The sequence below is a fragment of the Anabas testudineus genome, chromosome 22 (genome assembly GCF_900324465.2).
Source record: "Anabas testudineus chromosome 22, fAnaTes1.2, whole genome shotgun sequence".
Classification (NCBI taxonomy): Eukaryota; Metazoa; Chordata; class Actinopteri; order Anabantiformes; family Anabantidae; genus Anabas; species Anabas testudineus.
In genome coordinates, this window is record NC_046630.1 from 4,235,187 (window position 1) to 4,260,211 (window position 25,025).

Here is a 25,025-nt window from a genome sequence, read left to right on the forward strand (position 1 = left end):
GATTAATGGTGGTTAATTCCAGCTGTGAGCTGTAACACTGAGATGATGATTATGAGATGAGGAGGTTTTACAATAAACTGGCAGCACAGAAGGTTTCAGTTTCTAATTTATTTGCACATCACAACTTGAATCAACTTGAGCAGAATTTAAATCATCAACAAAGCTGATGATGAAATGCAGCTCGAGTATAAACACTAGTGAACTTAAAAGAAGTAAAATCCAGTAACACACCTGAAGTTGAGCCCTGGCTGCAAATCTACACTTTTAGTTAAAACCTGGAATAAAGTTCATCACCTGGAAACAAATAATAGTCATTGATTTTGTGTATTGTGATTTATATTTAAGATCATTAGATTGTAATCTCGTTGTTGTAATAAATCCCCTTCTCCTAACATTATAGCTCCTACATCACTGGTTGATTATTAATGTCTTAATAATGATAAACTGCCACCTAATGAGAGGAACAGGGCCGTCAGCTGGAAGACACAGGTGAAAACTGTGTGCTGAGGTTTTTGTACGGAGGAGCAGTGATGTGCAGCACTGTGATATCTAGCAGCACAGAAGTAAAGTGCACTGCTGCTCTGGTTCAGTTCTTTAATTGTTAACATGCTTGTTTCGCCTTTGTCTGCATTCCCACCCAACTCCATCTCCACATCCACTCCACTCTCTGGGTTCTTATTGTTTTTGTACATGTATCCCAGGAATTGCGGCTGTTGATTTTTTGGCTGTTTGTACCAAAGGATTCGATCGTAGCCGTCAATACTGTGTGAGCAGTTGATCACGACTGTTCCTCCTCGTGTGTTTAAAACATCAGCTGGAGTCTGGTGGACTTGGTCACTGAGAGATGAACCTGTGGGAAATGATAGTTTTACAAGCTCGGTACTAAAAAATATTTAGAAAATCTAAAGCTGCTCCAATACAGGCCTGGATATAGACACATACAGTTCATCAATACACTGGTTGTGTTGAAATTATATTAAAAACATTTACCTGCAACCACAACAGAGTTTAACATAATGCAAAGGAAGGAGATCATCATTTTGTGTTTTCTCTTTAACGGATTAAGACGTGTTTTCTGCCTTGGTTTTGAATTTATCCTTCTGCACCAAGCTCCTCCCCATCTCTTTCAAATCCTGTGTGTGTTCATGTTGTGCATCTGCGTCTCCTTCTTCTAATAGCTACTGTACTACATGCAGGTGCACAGGGCAGTGAGCTGTTAGTCTGAGATGGAAACGCGATGAGGAGGTTTTTGTGTTGACGGGCTCTCATGTGTTGCACTGTGCAGACTAGCAGCACAGAAATAAACTGCACTGCTGCTGGAGTTGACATCTGTTATTGTTAACGTGCAGTTCTGGCCTTTATTCGCATTTCCCTCTATCTTCACCTTCAGCCCAGTCTCCAAATAATCACTGTTGATGACCATGTATCCCAGGAGCTGTAGTTGTCTGTCGGACTGTTTGTACCAGAAGATCCGATTATAAGTGTCTATACTGTGTGAACAGCTGATTGTGGCTGATCCTCCGTGTTCGCTGTAAATTTCAGCTGGAGTCTGTTGAACTTTGTCGCTCATCGAGGAACCTGTCAAAGACATGAAAACACAACAGCTTTACAACTGTGAAATATGAAGTGTAGCTTCAGAACCTCCTCGATATGTTAAACTCTACCTGAAACCAGCATGATCTGAAAAGTTAGACAGAAGACGATGATCACAGAGCTGGTTTTCATGATCGGAGAGAACATCCTTGTTACTGGTGCTGTTATTATAACTGTGTATTTACAGTATCTGTCGCCCAAGAAGCCAATAGCAGGAAGTTGATACCATCTACTGTCTATAAGTTGATGAACGCTAACAGAGCTTCACATACTTGTTGCTGAGTAAACCCTCCCAGTGTGGGTGACGTCAATGTGTATGATCCTCTTTGAATATTAAAACTACCGCTACAACCACTGGTGTGAACATCCGAGTAATGAGATACTGAGGAGGGGGCGACACAGGTGCATGGAGCTGGGAGCTGCAAGATGACAGCGATGGGGTTTTTGTACAGAGGAGCAGAGATATGTTGCACGGTGAAAACGAGCAGCACAGAAGTAAACTGCACTGTTGTTCTGCTTCACTTCTTGAATTGTTAATGTGCAGTTCTTGTCTTTATTTGCGCTCCCGTCCAGCTGCACTCCATCCTCTGGATATTGACCATTTCCTAAAACAAATCCCAGGTACTGCAGCCGTCTGTCCTTCGCTTGTTTGTACCAAAGGATTCGATCGTAGTTTTCGATACTGTGTGAACATCTGATTTTTACTGTTTCTTGTTGCTTGCTGTAAATTTCAGCTGGAGTCTGGTAGATTTTATCACTGTGTTGGGAACCTGTTAAAAACACAACAACAGACGTACATTAAATATGCACAGTACATAATTACTGTAGAAGAAGGCTCAGCTGGATGAAACCAGAACAGAAAATAATAAAAATAAAAACAAACTTCAACATTACCTGAAACCAGTGAGACAATAAACATTAGGCAGAACACCTCGATCCTAATGTTGCATTTTATCACTGATTTTAGGACCATCCTTGCTCCTGGTACTGATTTCACAGCTGTATGTGCAGTTCTACTGAGCAAACCCTCCCATTAAGAAAATAATTCTTTGAGGGTGGTGTCATGGTGCATTGTGTTCTTCCTAAACTGGTCCTGCACCGTACAGACATGCTGCACTGCCACCTTGTGGCATGAATCTAAATGCCCAAGGCCTGAAATGAACCCTGATACTCTGGCTTGAACTTAGAAAAGGTTAAATGTTTGTTTGCTCAGGTCCAGCTGTCAGTCACAATATGGCTCTTGATAAAAGTCATATAAATTTATCTTGATAATAACCCACCAATAGAAATCACAGTGTACCTTGTTAGAAACTCTCTCTCATTTCCAACCATCACTAACAGTCTGTGTAATGTTCAGATGTTTTCCTTGTATATACCATTAATTATACATCATTTTGTTTTAATCATTCCTTCTAGATCACTTCTGGTCCTTAACAGTATATTTTACAAGAGAGACCAGAGAACGAAATGCATCAATAAAGTGCTTATATACAAATTAAAAAAAAAAAAAAAGCAAAACTTTGATCAAGTCCAGTCGTCTACACAGTAAAAGTATTTTCAACTGAGTTATCAAGTCATTATGTAGGAAGTGTCCTAGTGCATCCGTCTTTTTGAGAATTATAACACACGTCATCTGTCATGATATTTGGTTCAGTCTGAGTATGGAGCTAATGAGGGGACTCAGGTGCACGGAGCTGCAATAAGAAATGAGTGATGAGGTTTTTGCACTGTGGAGTAGACACATGTGACACTGTGGAGACTAGCAGCACAGAAGTAAACTGAACTGTTCTGCATGAGGTTTTTAACTGTCAGTGTACAGTTCTGGTCTTTATTTGCGTTCCCATTCATCTCCACATCCACTTCATTCTCTGGATATGCGTTGTCTGCTAACATGTATCCCAGGAGCTGTAGTTGTCTGTCCTTCGTTTGCTTGTACCAGAGGACACGATTATAAGTGTCAATACTATGGGAACATGTGATTTTAACTGTTCCTCCTTGTTTGCTGTAAATTTCAGCTGGAGTCTGGTGAACCTGGTCACTCAGAGAGGCACCTATTAAAATAAAAAAACAAAGAACATAATGCAACCTTTGGAAAAACAGGCTGAATCTTAATATAAAATATAAAAGTAGAAGAATGCACAACAGGATTTTCACATGAAACCTGAGAAAAGAATACAAATAAAAATAAATGAACAGAAACCTGTTTAATTACCTGAAACCAGTGTGAGTGTGACACTGATCATAATGCAGCATTTCACCACTGAATTTAGAAACATCCTTGTTATCTGCACTGGTTCCATCACTGTTTGTGCTGTTCTACTGAACAATATCAGATCTTTCCCTAGGTTAAACCTCCCCTTGGTGTCACAGTGCGTCATCTTCCTCCTGAACTGTCCCTGTGCTGTATATATATATACTGTAGTGCCGCCTCATGAAAGGAAACTAAAGAACAAAAACTGAACATGAACATTTCAGTGGATAAATTAACAATAACCTAAAACAGCTAACTTACACCGAATGATGCATTTGTGTAACTTACTGTATTTTAACTCGGTAAATGTTTATTTATTATTAAAGTATTAATGAGAAGGAGACGGAGAGTCGCTGTCACACACTGTGTGATGGGAGGTTGCCTGTGACCACAGAGATATGACGGATTGCAGGTGGTTGAGTGTTTCTTGGTTTTGTTGTGTGTTTCTTATGACTGTGCCAGAGATTTAAATGAGATTAAACATTTTGACGTTGTATCGTGGTGCTTTGGAGTTTTTGTTAAGCTACTAGTTGTGTCTGTATCACTGTGTTGACTCACAGCACAGAAGTACAGGCCTTTATCTCCTGACTCCAGATTCTTCACTGTGAACGTCCCAGTGCGAGCATCAGGTTTGGAGGCTGAGAATTTGTCTTGGCTTAATTTTCCAAAGTCTTTGCTGGTTGTAGTTGTAAACACTATTAATTCCATTGTTTCTCCTGGCAGTTGTCTGTACCAGTACATTTGGTAGAAGTTGATGTCCTTGGTGTGGCTGCAGTTCATTGTTGCACCGTCACCCTTGTTTTTCCACAGTATGGAGGTCTGAGTAACATCACTGCCAACAATAAAACCATTTATGAATAGTATGAATATCAAAACGCTGAGGCCACCATGCTTTATAGTGTCCATCTTATCAAAGTCAGAGTCTTATGTATGACTGTCGGAGTAGCTACAGAGATATAAAGAGTTGGAGGTGGGAGTGCCTCTGCATTATGTGACGTTCCCTCCTCCTGTTGGTGACTCTGTCAGTGGTGAATCAAACGTGACTCGGAGCATTCGTGGTACTTGGGTTCCCCCTACAGTACAGGAGAAGGAGGGATGAAGGTGTCCCAGCATTGTACTGGAGTTTTAGTTCAGCTGTTGAACCTGTTCGTATCACTGTGCTCACTGACGGCACAGAAATACAGGCCTTCATCTTCTGCTTTAAGACTCTTTACTGTCAGTGTCCCACTGTAAGCGTCAGGTTTGGTCACTGGATATTTCTCTTTCTTGAAGCCAGCTTCATACTCGGGCTCTTTGTTTTCAAACACAAATAGTATTTGTCTCATCATTTCTCCCGGCAGCTGTCTGTACCAGTACATCTGGTAGTAGGTAGCATCCTTGGTGTGGCTGCAGTTTATTGTTGCATCTTCACCCTGAACTTTCCACAGTACATCAGTCTGGGTCACATCGCTGCCTTCAATAAAACCTGTGTAAAACAGTGGAAATGCTTTTAACTCGTCAGCATTTTGTTCTTGTTGTTATCCAGCAGAATAATTATAGTGAGAGTGAAAAACGCAAATATTAATCCAGATAAATCCTATAAATATGAGCTGCTGTTTTATTTCAAATTACCTGTAGTCCAAAGCAAAAAGGCTGATAAAGTCAGGAGGTGCAGTCTGATGTTCATGTTCACTTCAACTGCAAGTCTCATGTAGTAGGAGGAAGTGTCACCGCAGTGAATGATTCTGTGAGATGCTCAGATTACTACAAACAGTATGACCTCTACTTTATATCAGTAGTACTGACGAGCTCAACAGTACACATGGGACTACATGGGTATTTAATGTATTTGGCAACAGTCAGGTGATGTTATATGTATCACAATACAGGAGTACTGATTCAGTGTAGTGATATATATTGTAAAAGATTAATTATTTTTAATGCAGTCAAAACATCCATTTGGTTTAAACATGACACAAAATAAAACCACTGTCTGTCACAAATCTTTATTAGATTTATTCATACATACAACATTTGTGTAAAGGAAATTGAAGTGCCAGGAAAATACTTGGCCATGTGATGAAGTCGGATTTTGAATTTCCGTTTGACCGTTTCAGGTCTATAATTTGTTACACACAGAAGAAAACAATAAAACTGAGGATATTTCTTTACTGCACATTCGTGGTAACACATTCATGTAATTCAACTTTCAGCTCAACAGCTTTTTACAGTAGCAGATAAGACGCATTGACAAATACCATGTTCTGCAGACCTGAGGTGTGTTTCCAACAATGTATAGCTGTGTTTAGTTGATTTCATCTTTCATGAGGGAGCCTGTGTGCAGGTGTTCTGGGGGTTTTTGCACTGAGTTGAGAGGAATCTGCAGCACCGTGTTGACTGGCAGCACAGAAATACACACCACTATCTGCTAATACCACGTTCAATACAGTCAGGTTTGAATGTTTGCTGCCGTCTCCACCAAAGCTGATTTTGTCTTTCACGTCATCCTCAGGATACGGGAACTTGAGATTTAGATATCCGAGGTACTGAAAGACTTTGTGCTCATCTTGTTTGTACCACAGGATTCGCTCATAAGAGGAGATGTTGTGTGAACAGTTGATCTCACTGGAAACCGACTGACCACTTCTCTTAATGATGAAACTAGGTGTTTGCTGGACACTGGAGCTTTTAGAAACACCTGTGGAGGGAAAAGGAACATTTAAAAACTCTGACGTTATTGGATGTGCATGCACAGTGTCTGCAGGAATACTCACCCCTGCTCCCAGGCAGGTGAAGAACACACAAAATGAAAGCTGTGAAGATCATGTTAGACACATTAACAAGACGGTCGTTGCCTTCCTTTCCTGTAGATGAGAGTATCTCACTCTTATAACCAAACAGCGGAGGTGTTGCACGTCTGCATACCAGCTTCTCACTGCCCACTGTTGATACTCTGATCTCTGGGAGCGTGGTTATACATATACTGAGGTTTGTCTCCCCCTGGAGGTGTGTATTTTTGCATTTTGTATATATCTTCAATAATAATCTGTGATCATGTGATCAAATCATCATTTATATACTGATCCACATACGTGGTACTTGAGGTCCCCATACAGGAACCAAAACAGATCATTTGATGCACTGTAGGGGGACTTCAGATACCACAAAGATGAGACAAATGCACATAATCATGTGACAGAACAACATATTGCTGCATTTAACTGATTAAATCAGCCTTGGTGCAGTTTATACATAAAATAGAGTCCAACTTCACAAAGCCTTTACATAAAGTACCTCTACGGAGGCTAACTGAAGTACTCCTCAGACCAGAAGAGGGAAACAAACCTCTGCATGTGAAATGAGTCAAAACTCATGACAGTATCAACACCGCCCCTATCGAATTTAAAACTCTGCTTCTCTGACACCTCCACTCTTCATTATGTTCCAACAGTGATGTGTCTCATCCACAGGTGCTGAACTGACGCCTCACATCTAAACTTCAACATGATCTTCGTGGTTTTTATGTTGTGTTTTCTTCATGTAAACTCTGGTCTTTTTCCACAGGTGCCTCTGACTCCAAACATGTGGACCAAACACCGCGGTTCATGATGAAGAGAACTGGTGAATCTGTTGACAGTGAGATCAGCTGTTCACACAGTATAACAGATTATACTGTTATTCTCTGGTATAAACAAGACAAACACAAAGGTCTGAAGCTGCTTGGATATCTATACATATCCAACCCATCCCCAGAAAAAGACGTGGAAGGAAAAATCAACTTTAACGGAGATGGTAGTAAACAGTCGGGCCTCAACATTTCTCGTCTGACATTGGAGGACAGTGGTGTGTATTTCTGTGCTGCCAGTCAGCACAGTGCTGCAGATTCCTCTCAGCTCAATACAAAAACCTTCATGTGTCAGACAGACAAGGCTGTTCATGTCAGTGTAGTTACATAGATATGAAGAGCTGCAGGTGGGAGTGTCATATAACACGATCTGTGTTAGATCAAAATGTGACTGAGATGATTTGTGGTTCTCGAGGTCCCCCTACAGTACAGGAGATGAACAGTGTGTTTTGGTTTTTGTTCAGCTTTCTCATGTGTCTGTATCACTGTGTTCACTCACTGCACAGAAGTACAGGCCTTTATCTCCTGACTCCAGATTCTTCACTGTGAACGTCCCAGTGTGAGCATCAGGTTTTGTGGCTGAGAATTTGTCTTGACTGAAATCTCCAAAGTCGTGATCATTTTTGCCCGTTGTTGTAAATACGATTAGTTTCATCATTTCTCCTGGCAGCTGTCTGTACCAGTACATCTGGTAGAAAAAGTCGCCCTTTGTGTGGCTGCAGTTCATTGTTGCATCTTCACCCTTATTTTTCCACAGTCTTGAAGTCTGAGTGACATAACTTCCATCAATTAAACCTGTGCACATAAACATATATACAAATTACAGATTAATATTTTTTAACCTCATTATAATAGTGAGAACAAAATGTTAAATGTGATTTTAAAGCAGAGTTGATTTCATATATTTTATCACCTGCAGTCCACAGTAAGACAGACAGTTTGACAAGGTGCTGTTTGATGATGGTCTCCATGATCTGTTGGACAGAAACTACCTCATGTAGTTGATATGAAGAGCTGCAGGTGGGAGTGTCACTGCAGTTTGTGCTGTGATCCAATCAGCTGCGCTGTAAAATCTTAAAAGTGTTGGTTAGATGGAGGCTGACTGCAGGTGTTTAGCAGCATGAACAGTCTTGTCTGTCTGACAGATGAAGGTTTTTGTATTGAGCTGAGAGGAATCTGCAGCACTGTGCTGACTGGCAGCACAGAAATACACACCACTGTCCTCCAGTGTCAGACGAGAAATGTTGAGGCCTGACTGTTTACTACCATCTCCGTTAAAGTTGATTCTTCCTTCCACGTCTTTTTCTGGATACGGGTGGATCAGGTTTAGATATCCAAGCAGCTTCAGACCTTTGTGTTTGTCTTGTTTATACCAGAGAATAACATCATAATTAGTTATACTGTGTGAACAGCTGATCTCACTGTCAACAGATTCACCAGTTCTCTTCATCATGAACCGCGGTGTTTGGTCCACATGTTTGGAGTCAGAGGCACCTGTGGAAAAAGACCAGAGTTTACATGAACAAATGATCAACTTCACATGGACTGACTCTGGATTATTCTTATTTTTCTCACCTTGAGTTTGTGGCAGTTGAAGAAAACACAACATAAAAACCATGAAGATCATGTTGAAGAAGTTTAGATGTGAGAGTTTAGATGTGAGGCATCAGTTCAGCACCTGTGGATGAGACGCATCACTGTTGGAACATAATGAAGAGGGGAGGTGTCGGAGAGGAACAGCTGTATCTTAGCCACAGTGACGGGCTGTGTTATCTTGATCCTGTTTGTAGTCAGTGATGTCAGTTGTTGGTGTTTTCATCTGTAGAAGTTTGTTTCCCTCTGCTGGTCTGAGGAATTCTGCAGTTTGTTTCAGTGAAGACTCGACATCAAGTAAAGTTTTTGAAGTTGGACCTTTATATTTTCTTATTTCACAGATATTCATACAGTTACCAACACTAAGTTTGATGTATTCAGTTTACTGATGCAAGTTGGTGAAGACTCAAAAGTTAGAAAAGTCAAGCTTATATTGTATATTATAATTGTCCCTGTGATTGTTTACTATAAAATTTATCTGAGAGTTTTATTAGCACAAACTGAGAAAACAGAAATGTATGATTCTTAAAAATAAGAATATTGTGTGAATGTCGTGACGTTCTCTGATTCTGTTCTCTGCTGTATCAACAATCATGGTGAATCTAGCAATAACTGGGAGAATATGTGGTACTTCAGGTCCCCCTACAGTGCATGATCTGTTTTGGTTCCTGTTGTTCTGTGAACAGTGTGCTGAGGTTTTTGTTCAGCTCTCTCATGTGTCTGTATCACTGTGTTTACTCGCAGCACAGAAGTACAGGCCTTTATCTCCTGACTCCAGATTCTTCACTGTGAACGTCCCAGTGTGAGCATCAGGTTTGGTGGCTGAGAATTTGTCTTGACTGAATTTTCCAAAATCATGTTTTAGTTTATTGGTTGTAGTTGTAAACACTATTAATTCCATCATTTCTCCTGGCAGCTGTCTGTACCAGTACATCTGGATGTAGTCGGGGGTCTTCGTGTGGCTGCAGTTCATTGTTGCATCTTCACCCTTGTTTTTCCACAGTATTGAAGTCTGCGTGACATCACTTCCACAAATTAAACCTGTAGAAATAAAAATAAGTACAAATTACCGATGATTTTTTTTAATATATCATTTTTGTAGTTTGAACAAAATGTTAAATCTAAATGTGATTTTAAAGCAGACTTAATTTCATATATTTGATCACCTGCAGTCCACAGTAAGACAGACAGTTTGACAAGGTGCTGTTTGATGATGGTCTCCATGATCTGTTGGACAGAAACTACCTCATGTAGTTGATATGAAGAGCTGCAGGTGGGAGTGTCACTGCAGTTTGTGCTGTGATCCAATAAGCTGCGCTGTAAAATCTTAAGTGTTGGTGAGATGGAGGCTGACTGCAGGTGTTGAGCAGCATGAACAGTCTTGTCTGTCTGACAGATGAAGGTTTTTGTATTGAGCTGAGAGGAATCTGCAGCACTGTGCTGACTGGCAGCACAGAAATACACACCACTGTCCTCCAATGTCAGACGAGAAATGTTGAGGCCCGACTGTTTACTACCATCTCCGTTAAAGTTGATTTTTCCTTCCACGTCTTTTTCTGGAGACGGGTAGATCAGGTTTAGATATCCAAGCAGCTTCAGACCTTTGTGTTTGTCTTGTTTATACCAGAGAGTGATAGGATAATCTGTCATACTGTGTGAACAGCTGATCTCACTGTCAACAGATTCACCAGTTCTCTTCATCATGAACCGCGGTGTTTGGTCCACACGTTTGGAGTCAGAGGCACCTGTGGAAAAACACCAGATTTGACATGAACAAATGATCAATTTCATTATATTGGTAGAAGGATGTTGGAGATGGAGCTGCCAGGCAGAAGGGCAAGAGGACGGCCAAAGAGGAGATATATGGAGGTGTTAACAGAGGACATGAGGTTGGCTAGTGTGAGGGTAGAAGATGCCCATGATAGTTAGGTGGAAAAGGATGATTTGCTGTGGCGAGCCCTGATGGGAAAAGCTGAAAGAGAAGAAGAAGAAATTATCAACTTCACATCGACTGACTCTGGATTATTCTTGTTTTTCTCACCTTCAGTTTGTGGCAGATGAAGAAAACACAACATAAAAACCATGAAGATCATGTTGAAGAAGTTTAGATGTGAGGCATCAGTTGAGCACCTGTGGATGAGACACATCACTGTTAGAACATAAGGAAGAGGGGAAGTGTCAGAGAAGCATAGTTTATATTAGACAGAGGGGGGGGGGGGGGTGTTGTGCTGTTTTAATTTAATCAGTAGTCTAGAGTTTGTTGACCTCATTTCATTTATTAAGGTTTGTTTCCCCCTGCCGGTGGGACTAATACTGTAGTAATACTGGAGTAGCATTTAGACAGTCATTGAATGCAACTGGCCGATGGCCTTTGAGGCTAGTGATGTGGGTTTTTTTGGGCAGGGGGACTATGGTGTAGGACTTCTGGCACCGTGGGACAGTGGACCGGGACAGTGGACCAGGCCAGAGACTGGTTGAAAATCGCAGTCCTTCAGCACTCATCCAGAGACACAGTTGGGTCCAACAGCCTTCCTCAGGTTGACATTCCTCAATACGCCCCTCACCTCGTGCTCCTTTTGCGGTGAGACTGCTGTGGGCCGCAGGATGAAGATGTGGGGGTGTGTCACGTTGTTCTACCTCGTAGCAGGTGAAGAAGAGGTTCCGTTGCTGCTGCTGCTGCTGCTGCTGCTGCTATCCAGACAACCTTCAATCCTCCTTTTATAATCCAGTTTGGCCTTCCTTATGCCTCTCTTCAGATTGACTCTTGTCAAGCTGTAGAGAGCAATATCACCAGACCTAAAGGCAATGTTCCTCTCCCTCATCCACTCAGTTCATCCAGGGCTTCTTGTTAAGGAACGCTCTGATGTGTTTCTCCACCGTAGCAGTGTCTATACAGTTCTTAATGTAACATAAAATATTGTCCGTGAACACCTCCGGGTCTGGATGTTCAAAGACGTCCCAATTGTTCCTCTCAAAACAGTGCTACAGCTGCTAAGCTGCATCATCAGGACATTTTTAAAATGATCTTTTATATACTGATCAAGTTCAGTAAAGACTCTACATCAAGTAAAGTCTTTGTGAAGTTGGACCTTATATTTTACTATTTCACAGATATTTATACTGTAACTAACTTCTTCTTCTTCTTTCGGCTTTTCCCATCAGGGGTAGCCAACCTCATGTCCTCTGTTAAGACATCCATATATCTCCTCCTTGGTCGTCCTCTTGCCCTCCTGCCTGGCAGCTCCATCTCCAACATCCTTCTACCAATATACTCACTATCCCTCCTCTGAACATGTCCGAACCATCTCAGTCTGGCCTCTCTGACTTTGTCGCTAACACAGGCAACGTGAGCCGTCCCTCTGATGTACTCGTTCCTTATTCTGTCTAACCTGGTCACTCCTAAGGAGAACCTCAACATCTTCATCTCTGCTACCTCCATCTCAGCCTCTTGTCTCTGTCTCACTGCTACCGTCTCTAACCCATAGAGCAGAGCTGGTCTCACCACTGTCTTGTACACCTTCCCTTTGAGTCTTGCTGACACTCTTTTGTCACACAACACTCCTGACACTTTCCTCCACCCGCTCTAACCTGCCTGCACTCTCCTCTTCACCTCTTTTCCACACTCTCCATCACACTGAACTGTTGACCCCAAGTACTTAAACTCCTGTGCCTTCTTCACTTCAGCCCCCTGTAACCTAACATTTCTACCTTGATCCCTCTCCTTCAGACACATGTATTCTGTCTTACTACGACTGACCTTCATGCCTCTTCTTTCCAGAGCAAACCTCCACCTCTCCAGCTGTTCCTCTACCTGCTCTCTACTCTCACTGCAAATCACAATGTCATCCGCAAACATCATTGTCCAGGGTGATTCCTGTCTGACCTCATCTGTCAGCCTGTCCATCAACATAGCAAACAAGAAGGGACTCAAAGCTGATCCTTGGTGTAGTCCCACCTCCACCTTGAACTCCTCTGTCTGACCTACAGCACATCTCACCACCGTCATACTTCTCTCATACATGTCCTGAACTAGTCTGACGTACTTCTCTGCCACTCCAGACGACCTCATACAGTACCACAGCTCCTCCCTCGGCACCCTGTCATACGCCTTCTCTAAATCCACAAAGACACAATGCAGCTCCTTCTGACCATCTCTGTACTTTTCTATCAACATTCTCAAAGCAAAAATGGCATCAGTGGTGCTCTTACAGGCATGAAACCATACTGCTGCTCACAAATCTCCACCTTCTTCCTAAGCCTGGCTTCCACTACTCTTTCCCACAGCTTCATTGTGTGGCTCATCAACTTTATTCCTCTATAGTTGCTGCAGTTCTGCGTGTCACCCTTGTTCTTAAAGATCGGAACCAGAACGCTTCTCCTCCATTCCTCAGGCATCTTCTCACTCTCTAGAATCCTATTGTACAAACTGGTTAAAAACTCCACTGCTGCCTCTCCTAAGCACTTCCACACCTCCACAGGTACGTCATCAGGGCCAACAGCCTTTCCACTCTTCATCCTTTTCAGAGCCTTCCTCACCTCATCCTTTCCAATCTCTGCTATTTCCTGCTCCACAACATCCACATCTTCCTCCCTTCTTTCCCTGTCATTTTCCTCATTCATCAGATCCTCAAAATACTCCTTCCATCTTTTCTGCACACTCTCCTGGGTTGTTAGTACCTTTCCATCTCTGTCCTTAATCACCCTTACCTGTTGCACATCCTTCCCATCTCTATCTCTCTGTCTGGCTAGCCTGTACAAGTCCTTCTCTCCTTCCTTTGTGTCTAACCTGTCATACAGCTCATCGTAAGCTTTCTGTTTGGCCTTTGCCACCTCCCTCTTCACTCTACGCTGCGCTTCCTTGTACTCCTGTCTACTTTCCTCAGTCCTTTCTACATCCCACTTCCTTCTAGCTAACCTCTTCCTCTGGATGCATTCCTGTACTTCCGCATTCCACCACCAAGTGTCTTTACCTTTTTTACCATGATCTCCTGGCAGCTTTCCTCTTTCCAAATGACACACCTAGCACCTTCCTACCTGTTTCCCTGATAACCTCTGCTGTAGTTTCCCAGTCATCTGGAAGCTCATCCTGACCACCCAGAACCTGTCTCAACTTCTGTCTGAATTCCTCACAAGTTTCTTCATTCTTTAACTTCCACCACTTGGTCTTCTTTTCTGTCTTCCCTCTCTTCTTCTTCCTGACCTCCAGAGTCATCTTACACACCACCATGCAGTGCTCTCTGGCTACACTCTCTCCTACCACCACTTTGCAGTCACTAACCTCTCTCAAATGACCTCGTCTACATAGGATGTAGTCCACCTGTGTACTCCTACCTCCACTTCTGTATGTCACTCTATATTCCTCTCGCTTCTGGAAGTAAGTGTTGACTACAGCCATTTCCATCCTCTTAGCAAAGTCCACCACCATCTGTCCTTCCGGATTCCTTTCCTTCACACCAAACCTGCCCATCACCTCCTCATCACCTCTGTTGCCCTCACCAACATGCCCATTGAAGTCTGCTCCAACAACAACTCTCTCTCCTCTGGGGATACTCTCTATGACCTCATCAAACTCACTCCAGAATCTCTCCTTCTCTTCTAACTCACAGCCAACCTGTGGCACATACCCACTGACTACATTCATCATCACCCCTTCAATTTCTAGCTTTATGCTCATCACCCTGTCTGAGACTCTTTTCACCTCTAGAACACTGTTTACAAACTCCCCCTTCAGGATCACTCCTACCCTGTTTCTCTTCCTATCCACACCATGGTAGAACAGTTTGTATCCTCCTCCAATGCTACGTGCCTTGCTGCCCTTCCACCTTGTCTCCTGTACACACAGTACATCTACCTTCCTTCTCTCCATCATGTCTGCCAGCTCTCTGCCTTTCCCTGTCATTGTGCCAACGTTAAGAGTCCCTATTCTCAGATCTATGTCCCTGCCTTTCCCCTTCTCTCTCTGCCCACGAACCCTTCTGCCTCCCCTCTTTCTTCGACCAACAGTAGTCAAATTTCCACCGACACCCTGTAGGTTAACAGCATCGGTGGCGGTCGTTGTTATCCCGGGCCTCGACCGATCCGGTATGAAAGTCTTGTGGATGATTCGCATGGTTATTTTGGCAATTTTTACGCCGGATGCCCTTCCTGACGCAACCCTCTCTATTTATCCGGGCTTGGGACCGGCACAGAAATCACTGGCTTGCAACCCCTGTGGCTAGATTATATATACTGTAACTAACATTGAGTTTAATTTGTTCAGTTTATTGATGCAAGTTGTTGCAGAGTCACAAGTTAGAAATGTAAGTCAAGTTCATATTGTATGTTTACTGTTCTCTGTTTTTGTTTTAATCGTCCCTGTGATTGTTTACTATAAAAAATATTTATCTGACAGTTTTATTAGCACAAACTAAGAAACCGGAAATTTGTAATACTTAAAAAAAATTATAAAAATATTGTGTGAATGTTGTGATGTTCTCTGCTGTATCAACAATTATGGGGAATCTAGTCGTAACTGTGAGAATATGTGGTACTTGAGGTCCCCCTACAGTGCATCAAATGATCTGTTTTGGTTCCTGTTGTTCTGTGAACAGTGTGCTGAGGTTTTTGTTCAGCTCTCTCATGTGTCTGTATTACTGTGTTGACTCACAGCACAGAAGTACAGGCCTTTATCTCCTGACTCCAGATTCTTCACTGTAAACGTCCCAGTGTGAGCATCAGGTTTGGTGGCTGAGAATTTGTCTTGACTGAATTTTCCAAAATCATGTTTTAGTTTATTGGTTGTAGTTGTAAACACTATTAGTTCCATCATTTCACCTGGCAGCTGTCTGTACCAGTACATCTGGAAGTATAAATCGCCCTTGGTGTGGTTGCAGTTCATTGTTGCGTCTTCACCCTTGTTTTTCCACAGTCTTGAAGTCTGAGTGACATCACTTCCACAAATTAAACCTGTAGACATAAAAATAAGTACAAATTACCAATGCATTTTTTGACACTACATTATTCTTTTGAGAAACAAATGGAAAATGTGATTTAAAACAAGGTTAATTTTGTATATTTGATCACCTGCAGTCCACAGTAAGACAGACAGTTTGACAAGGTGCTGTTTGATAATGGTCTCCATGATCTGTTGGACAGAAACTACCTCATGTAGCTGATATGAAGAGCTGCAGGTGGGAGTGTCACTGCAGTGTGTGCTGTGATCCAATCAGCTGCTCTTTACACGTCTACATTTACTTCAATTTAATTCAATTTTATTTGTATACTGCCAAATCTCAAGAGAAGTCATCTTAAGGCACTTTACAGTGTTTAAGGTTTAAGACCTTAAAAAATATAAAACCCAACAATCCCATTTGTGCAGCCGTAGAAAACATTGGAGAGGAAAACCTTTCTTTAAAGAAACCTCCAGCAGAACCCGGTTCGTGGTGGGCGGCCATCTGCCTTGACCAGTTGGGGTGAGAGGAACTAGGAGCTGGTTCCACAGGAGAGGGTTTGATTTCTAAAGGCTATGCCTCCCATTCTACATTTGGAAACTGTAGGAACCACCAGCAGACCTGCACTCGGAGACGTAGAGTTCAGCTGGGAAAGTATGGAACTATGAAGTCTTTAAGATAAGATGGAGCCTGATCATTAAGTGTTTCATAACTCAGAAGAATTTCAAATTTAGTCCTGGATTTTACAAGAAGCCAATGGAGAGAAGCTAATGTAGGAGAAATATGATCTCTGTTGCAATTTCCAGTCAGAACTCTGGATTAACTGGAGGCTTTTTTAGGAGTTAGTGGGACTATAAATAATTAATTAAAATAGTCCAGTCTGGAAGAAACAAATGCATGGACTAGTTTTTCAGCATTACTTGGAAACAAGATCCTTCAAATTTTAACAATGTTGAAACAAAAACACTGTTTTGTCAGCTCTCTGCTTTGATGTTTTTTCTTCTTGACTTTAGATTTTGTTTGCTTGCCTTGTTCCTCACTTGCAAGTCGCTTTGGATATAAGCGTCTGCTAAAAGCAGCTGTTTCTCAGGTGAATAAGGCAGTTCTAGAAATTTACTTTATGTAAATTATTTTATGTATGAAGTAAAGGAGATATCCTGGACAAGGATAACTCCGAGATTTCTTAGTGTTACTTCATTGTAGTATTAGTGGTACTGGAGGTCCCCCTGTAGTTCATCATTGAAAGTGTTGGTGAGATGGAGGCTGACTGCAGGTGTTGAGCAGCATGAACAGTCTTGTCTGTCTCACAGATGAAGGTTTTTGTATTGAGCTGAGAGGAATCTGCAGCACTGTGCTGACTGGCAGCACAGAAATACACACCACTGTCCTCCAATGTCAGACGAGAAATGTTGAGGCCCTACTGTTTACGACCATCTCCGTTAAAGTTGATTTTTCTTTACACGTCTTTTTCTGGATACGGGTTGAACAAGTGTAGATATCCAAGCAGCTTCAGACCTTTGTGTTTGTCTTGTTTATACCAGAGAATAACAGTATAATCTGTTATACTGTGTGAACAGCTGATCTCACTGTCAACAGATTCACCAGTTCTCTTCATCATGAACCGCGGTGTTTGGTCCACACGTTTGGAGTCAGAGGCACCTGTGGAAAAAGACCAGAGTTTACATGAACAAATGATCAACTTCACATCAACTGACTCTGGATTATTCTTATTTTTCTCACCTTGAGTTTGTGGCAGTTGAAGAAAACACAACATAAAAACCATGAAGATCATGATGAAGAAGTTTAGATGTGAGGCGTCAGTTCAGCACCTGTGGATGAGACGCATCACTGTTGGAACATAATGAAGAGGGGAGGTGTCAGAGAAGCAGAGTTTTAAGTTAGATAGAGGGGCGGTGTTGTGTTTTTTTTAATTATTCTGTAGTCTAGAGTTTGATGAACTTATTTCATTTATTAATGTTTGTTTCCCCCTGCCGGTGGGAGTGATGCTGGAGTGATGCTGGAGTGATGCTGGAGTGATGCTGGAGTGATGCTGGAGTGATGCTGGAGTGATGCTGGAGTGATGCTGGAGTGATGCTGGAGTGATGCTGGAGTGATGCTGGAGTGATGCTGGAGTGATGCTGGAGTAGCATTTAGACAAACAACACAGTACATTTACTGTGACTCACAGATTATTAATCTCCTTTTTCTCTTGGCTGAAGTGTTTAAAGTTGTTCTCATTATTTCTCACTGGAAATACAGTTGTTTATCAGTAGGCTTCATCTGGACATAGTGAACTTCCTTTGGTTTGTCTGTGGTGTCTTCACTGTTTGGAGATATGAAGAGCTGCAGGTGGGGGGATTGTATCATAAAACTGAAGTGGAACTGGAAAAATATAACACTGAGGTTTTTGTTCAGCTCTCTCATGTGTCTGTATCACTGTGTTGACTCACAGCACAGAAGTACAGGCCTTTATCTCCTGACTCCAGATTCTTCACTGTGAACGTCCCACTGTTAGCATCAGGTTTGGTGGCTGAGAATCTTTCATTTCTAAAGTCCGGTTCAAAGTCAGAGTTGGTGTCTGAAGTAATGAACAACATTTGCTTCATCATTTCTCCTGGCCGCTGTCTGTACCAGTACATCTGGAAATATGTAGCTCCCTTTGTGTGGCTGCAGTGTATTGTTGCATCTTCACCCTCATTTTTCCACAGTTTGTCCGTCTGGGTGACCTCACTCCCATTAGTTTGACCTGTTTGTAGAATAGTAAATGTTACCACATGTAAATGTTTTCTGAACCAATTCTATTACAAAAGCCCCAAAATATAAATTTTCAGAAATACAATATAATACAAACTCTATTACCTGTAGTCCACAGCACAAGCACTGACAATGTGAGGAACTCTTGTTTAAAATGAAAATCCATGTTCTGTTGGACAGAACCCAACTCGTATTGTTACAGAGATATGAAGATTTGGAGTGGGGAGGTTTGTTTCCTTCTTATATAGCAGCTGCTGTATTAAAAAAAACTATCTATTGAAGAATGGAGGATGGTACGTGGAACTTGGGCCCCCTCTACAGTTTGTTTTCAGTAAAGACTGTACATCAAGTAAAGTCTTTGTGAAGTTGGGCCTTATATTTTCCTATTTCACAGATATTTATACTGTAACTAACACTGAATTTAATGTATTCAGTTTATTGATGCAAGTTGTTGCAGAGCCACAAGTTAGAAATGTAAGTCAAGTTCATATTGTATGTTTACTGTTTCCTATTTTTGTTGTATTCACCCTGTGTGCATTTACTATAAAAAATATTTTAGTGTTTTGTTAGCACAAACTGAGAAACCAGAAATTTCTTATACTGGTTAAAAAATAATATTGTGTGAATGTCATGACGTTCTCTGAATCAGTTCTCTGCTGTATCAACAATCATGGTGAATCTAGCAATAACTGGGAGAATATGTGGTACTTGAGGTCCCCCTACAGTGCATCAAATGATCTGTTTTGGTTCCTGTTGTTCTGTGAACAGTGTGCTGAGGTTTTTGTTCAGCTCTCTCATGTGTCTGTATCACTGTGTTTACTCACAGCACAGAAGTACAGGCCTCTATCTCCTGACTCCAGATTCTTCACTGTGAACGTCCCATTGTAAACATCAGGTTTGGTGGCGGAGAATTTGTCTTGACTGAATTTTCCAAAATCATGTTTTAGTTTATTGGTTGTAGTTGTAAACACTATTAGTTCCATCATTTCTCCTGGCAGCTGTCTGTACCAGTACATCTGGATGTAGTCGATGTCCTTAGTGTGGCTGCAGTTCATTGTTGCATCTTCACCATTGTTTTTCCACAGTATTGAAGTCTGAGTGACATCACTTCCACAAATTAAATCTGTAGACATAAAAATAAGTACAAATTATAGATTATTTGTACTTATATAATCTTATTTATTTTTTCTATTGAGAACAAAATGGTAAATTTTAAATGTGATTTTAAAGCAGACTTAATTTAATATATTTGATCACCTGCAGTCCACAGTAAGACAGACAGTTTGACAAGGTGCTGTTTGATGATGGTCTCCATGATCTGTTGGACAGAAACTACCTCATGTAGTTTATATGAAGAGCTGCAGGTGGGAGTGTCACTGCAGTTTGTGCTGTGATCCAATCAGCTGCGCTGTAAAATCTTAAGTGTTGGTGAGATGGAGGCTGACTGCAGGTGTTGAGCAGCATGAACAGTCTTGTCTGTCTGACAGATGAAGGTTTTTGTATTGAGCTGAGAGGAATCTGCAGCACTGTGCTGACTGGCAGCACAGAAATACACACCACTGTCCTCCAATGTCAGACGAGAAATGTTGAGGCCCGACTGTTTACTACCATCTCCGTTAAAGTTGATTTTTCTCTCCACGTCTTTTTCTGGATACGGGTTGAACAGGTTTAGATATCCAAGCAGCTTCAGACCTTTGTGTTTGTCTTGTTTATACCAGAGAATAACAGTATAATCTGTTATACTGTGTGAACAGCTGATCTCACTGTCAACAGATTCACCAGTTCTCTTCATCATGAACCGCGGTGTTTGGTCCACATGTTTGGAGTCAGAGGCACCTGTGGAAAAAGACCAGAGTTTACATGAACAAATGATCAACTTCACATGGACTGACTCTGGATTATTCTTATTTTTCTCACCTTGAGTTTGTGGCAGATGAAGAAAACACAACATAAAAACCATGAAGATCATGTTGAAGAAGTTTAGATGTGAGGCGTCAGTTCAGCACCTGTGGATGAGACACATCACTGTTAGAACATAATGAAGAGGGGAGGTGTCGGAGAGGAACAGCTGTATCTTAGCCACAGTGACGGGCTGTGTTATCTTGATCCTGTTTGTAGTCAGTGATGTCAGTTGTTGGTGTTTTCATCTGTAGAAGTTTGTTTCCCTCTGCTGGTCTGAGGAATTCTGCAGTTTGTTTCATTAAAGACTTTATCAAGTGAAGTTTGTGAAGTTGGATTCTTATATTTTTTTTATAATCGGCCCTGTGTGTGTTTGCTAGGAAATAATTGATCTGACAGTTTTATTAGCACAAACAGAGAAACCAGAAATTTACAATCCTTAAAAAAATAGTGTTAATGTTGTGACGTTCTCTGAATCTGTTCTCTGCTGTATCAACAATCATGGTGAATCTAGCTGTAACTGGGAGAATATGTGGTACTTGAGGTCCCCCTACAGTGCATTAAATTATCCGTTTTGGTTCCTGTTGTTCTGTGAACAGTGTGCTGAGGTTTTTGTTCAGCTCTCTCATGTGTCTGTATCACTGTGTTTACTCACAGCACAGAAGTACAGGCCTCTATCTCCTGACTCCAGATTCTTCACTGTGAACGTCCCACTCTCCGCTTCGGTTTTGGTGGCTGAGAATTTGTCTTGACTGAATTTTCCAAAATCATGTTTTAGCTTATTGACTGTAGTTGTGAACACTATTAGTTTCATCATTTCTCCTGGCAGCTGTCTGTACCAATACATCTGGATGTAGCCACCACCCTTGGTGTGGCTGCAGTCAATAGTTGCGTTGTCACCCTCATGTTTCCACATCATGTCAGGTTGGTTAACGTACTTCCCATCACTTAGACCTGTGTACAGTGTACAGTGTTATCCTCTTAGTAGAAGTTTGTCAGTAATTTAGTGCTAAACGTCTTGTACATTACCTTTAATCTGCAGCAGAAGAAGTAACAAGCTGATACGAACATGACTGATAGTGTCCATGTTCAGAAAGTCAGATTATTTCACTGTCAGTGTAGTTACATAGATATGAAGAGCTGCAGATGGGAGTGTCATATAACGCGATCTGTGTGGGATCAAAAAGTGACTGGGACGATTTGTGGTTCTTGAGGTCCCCCTACAGTACAGGAGATGAACAGTGTGCTGAGGTTTTTGTTCAACTCTCTCATGTGTCTGTATCACTGTGTTGACTCACAGCACAGAAGTACAGGCCTTTATCTCCTGACTCCAGATTCTTCACTGTGAACGTCCCAGTGTTAGCATCAGGTTTGGTGGCTGAGAATTTGTCTTGACTGAATTCTCCAAAATCATGTTTTAGTTTATTGGCTGTAGTTGTAAACACTATTAATTCCATCATTTCTCCTGGCAGCTGTCTGTACCAGTACATCTGGTAGTAGCTACCACTCTTAGTGTGGCTGCAGTTCATTGTTGCATCTTCACCCTTGTTTTTCCACAGTATTGAAGTCTGAGTGACATCACTTCCACAAATTAAACCTGTGGAAATAAAAATAAGTACAAATTACCGATGATTTTTTTAATATATCATTTTTGTAGTGTGAACAAAATGTTAAATCTAAATGTGATTTTAAAGCAGACTTAATTTAATATATTTGATCACCTGCAGTCCACAGTAAGACAGACAGTTTGACAAGGTGCTGTTTGATGATGGTCTCCATGATCTGTTGGACAGAAACTACCTCATGTAGTTGATATGAAGAGCTGCAAGTGGGAGTGTCACTGCAGTGTGTGCTGTGATCCAATCAGCTGCTCTTCACACGTCTACATTTACTTTTAAATTGTAGTATTAGTGGTACTGGAGTTCCCCCTGTAGTACATCATTGAAAGTGTTGGTTAGATGGAGGCTGACTGTTTTTCAAAGCACTTCATCACTACTGGGGTGAGTGCAACTGGCCGATAGTCTTTGAGGCTAGTGATGTGGGTTTTCTTGGGCAGGGGGACTATGTTAGAGGACTTCAGGCACGGTGGGACAGTGGACTAGGCCAGAGACCGGTTGAAAATTGCAGTCCTTCCGCACCCGTCCAGAGACACAGTCGGGTCCAGCAGCCTTCCTTGGGTTGACATTCCTCAATATGCCCCTTGCCATGTGCTCTTTCACGGTTAGACTGAGGCTGCTTCATCATCAGGCCATGTTTTTGCAACTTCTGAGATGGTAAGAGCAGTTTTCCCAAGGGGGCGTATGCAGAGATTAAAAGCAGAGACAGAGGGACAGACTGGCACAGGTGAGGTAATGGTCTACACTTGTAGACTAGCTTAGTGTTTGTGTAGACCTTGTCCAGAATATTTGCTCTGGTGGTACACTTAAGATGCTGGTAGAGATGTGGCTGCAGTTCATTGTTGCATCTTCACCCTTGTTTTTCCACAGTGTTAAGATCTGAGTTACATCACTTCCATCAATTAAACCTGTAGACATAAAAATAAGTACAAATTATAGATGATTTTTTCTAGTGAGAACAAAATGGTAAATGTTAAATGTGATTTTAAAGCAGAGTTGATTTCATACATTTTATCACCTGCAGTCCACAGTAAGACAGACAGTTTGACAAGCTGCTGTTTGATGATGGTCTCCATGATCTGTTGGACAGAAACTACCTCATGTATTTGATATGAAGAGCTGCAGGTGGGAGTGTCACTGCAGTGTGTGCTGTGATCCAATCAGCTGCTCTTTACACGTCTACATTTGCTTTAAGGTTCAATTCAATTCAGTTGTATTTGTATAGTGTCAAATCTCAACAGAAATCATCTCAAAGCACTTTACAGTGTTTAAGGTTTAAGACCTGACGGAGTATAACTGTATAAAAAATGATATAGAAAACCCAACAGTCCCTTTTGAGCAGCTTTAGGCAACAGTGGAGAGGAAAAACTTTCTTTAGAGGAAGAAACCTCCAGCAGAACCAGGTTCATGGTGGGCGGCCATCTGCGTCGACCTTCAGGATGCTCCTAATTTTACCAATGTTTGTCAGGTAAAAAAGGCAGTTCTAGAGACATTTCATACAGTATTACTTCATTGTAGTATTAGTGGTACTGGAGGTCCCCCTGTAGTTCATCATTGAAAGTGTTGGTTAGATGGAGGCTGACTGCAGGTGTTGAGCAGCATAACAAACTGAGAAACCAGAAAGTTGTTATACTTTATAAAAATAATATTGTGTGAATGTTGTGATGTTCTCTGATTCTGTTCTCTGCTGTATCAACAATCATGGTGAATCTAGTTGTAACTGTGAGAATATGTGGTACCTGAGGTCCCCCTACAGTGCATCAAATGATCTGTTTTAGTTCCTGTTGTTCTGTGAACAGTGTGCTGAGGTTTTTGTTCAGCTCTCTCATGTGTCTGTGTCACTGTGTTCACTCACAGCACAGAAGTACAGGCCTTTATCTCCTGACTCCAGATTCTTCACTGTGAACGTCCCAGTGTGAGCATCAGGTTTGGTGGCTGAGAATCTTTCATTTTTGAAGTCCGGTTCAAATTCAGAGTTGGTGTCTGAAGTAATGATGACTAATGAACATTTGCTTCATCATTTCTCCTGGCAGCTGTCTGTACCAGTACAATATGTAGCTCCCTGTGTGTGGCTGCAGTGTATTGTTGCATCTTCACCCTCATTTTTCCACAGTTTGTCCGTCTGGGTGACATCACTCCCATTAGTTTGACCTGTTTGTAGAATAGTAAATGTTACCACATGTAAACATTTTCTGAACCAATTGTATTAGAAAAGCCACAAAATATAAATTAATAGAAAAACATTGAAACTCTATTACCTGTAGTCCACAGCACAAGCACTGACAATGTGAGAAACCCTGGTTTAAAATTAAAATCCATGTTCTGTTGGACAGAACCCGACTCAGATTGTTACAGAGATATGAAGATTTACAGTTGAGAGGTTTGTTTCCTGCTCAAATAGCAGCTGCTTTATTAAAAAAAACAATCTACTCAACCCTTCATGGATGCAAACTCACAGATCAGCACTAAAGTAAAAACACTTCAGCTCAGGAAGTTGCTAGAATCGTTGACCATTTGCCATTTGTCTTTTTTATTTTTAAATTGCTTCCAACACTGTTATGAGCTCTCTAAGGTACCATGAGGGAAATATTAAGTAGCCCAATAGCTTCTAAACTGTCTGGTCCAGTAGATGGCGATGTTTCTATTCTCCAAAGATTCAGATAGATGGAGAAGTCTGGTAGGTTCGATTTGTTTACTTGATAACATCCTCGTACTTTCACTATTGTTCTTGAAACTCTTACAGAAAAAATATTAAATTCCAAGAACTCTGTAAACTTAGCTTATTT

The 25,025-nt window shown here is 41.5% G+C and overlaps 1 protein-coding gene and 7 gene segments (V, D, J or C); all 8 read right to left on the bottom strand.

Moving 5' to 3' along the window:
- Nucleotides 1–5,913: 5,913 nt before the first annotated feature.
- LOC113148723 lies at nucleotides 5,914–6,745 on the bottom strand. The segment is given in 2 exon segments: nucleotides 5,914–6,521; nucleotides 6,598–6,745. Coding segments are annotated over 2 exon segments (435 nt in total).
- A 1,172-nt stretch (nucleotides 6,746–7,917) lies between these two features.
- On the bottom strand, nucleotides 7,918–8,495 carry LOC113148452. The segment is given in 2 exon segments: nucleotides 7,918–8,243; nucleotides 8,362–8,495. Coding segments are annotated over 2 exon segments (384 nt in total).
- A 40-nt stretch (nucleotides 8,496–8,535) lies between these two features.
- Nucleotides 8,536–9,133, bottom strand: LOC113148454. The segment is given in 2 exon segments: nucleotides 8,536–8,942; nucleotides 9,024–9,133. Coding segments are annotated over 2 exon segments (459 nt in total).
- A 620-nt stretch (nucleotides 9,134–9,753) lies between these two features.
- On the bottom strand, nucleotides 9,754–11,155 carry LOC113148455. Its single transcript, XM_026340161.1, has 3 exons — nucleotides 11,083–11,155; nucleotides 10,208–10,786; nucleotides 9,754–10,082 (listed from the first exon to the last, which is right to left on the bottom strand). The coding sequence occupies exons 1-3, from the start codon at nucleotides 11,132–11,134 to the stop codon at nucleotides 9,754–9,756; spliced, it is 960 nt and encodes a 319-aa protein (XP_026195946.1). The 5' UTR covers nucleotides 11,135–11,155.
- Nucleotides 11,156–18,379: 7,224 nt separating this feature from the next.
- Nucleotides 18,380–18,920, bottom strand: LOC117152820. The segment is given in 2 exon segments: nucleotides 18,380–18,716; nucleotides 18,830–18,920. Coding segments are annotated over 2 exon segments (387 nt in total).
- Nucleotides 18,921–20,094: 1,174 nt separating this feature from the next.
- On the bottom strand, nucleotides 20,095–20,740 carry LOC113148720. The segment is given in 2 exon segments: nucleotides 20,095–20,560; nucleotides 20,642–20,740. Coding segments are annotated over 2 exon segments (489 nt in total).
- A 508-nt stretch (nucleotides 20,741–21,248) lies between these two features.
- On the bottom strand, nucleotides 21,249–21,740 carry LOC113148456. The segment is given in 2 exon segments: nucleotides 21,249–21,577; nucleotides 21,653–21,740. Coding segments are annotated over 2 exon segments (387 nt in total).
- Nucleotides 21,741–21,891: 151 nt separating this feature from the next.
- Nucleotides 21,892–22,429, bottom strand: LOC113148457. The segment is given in 2 exon segments: nucleotides 21,892–22,220; nucleotides 22,345–22,429. Coding segments are annotated over 2 exon segments (387 nt in total).
- Nucleotides 22,430–25,025: the final 2,596 nt, after the last annotated feature.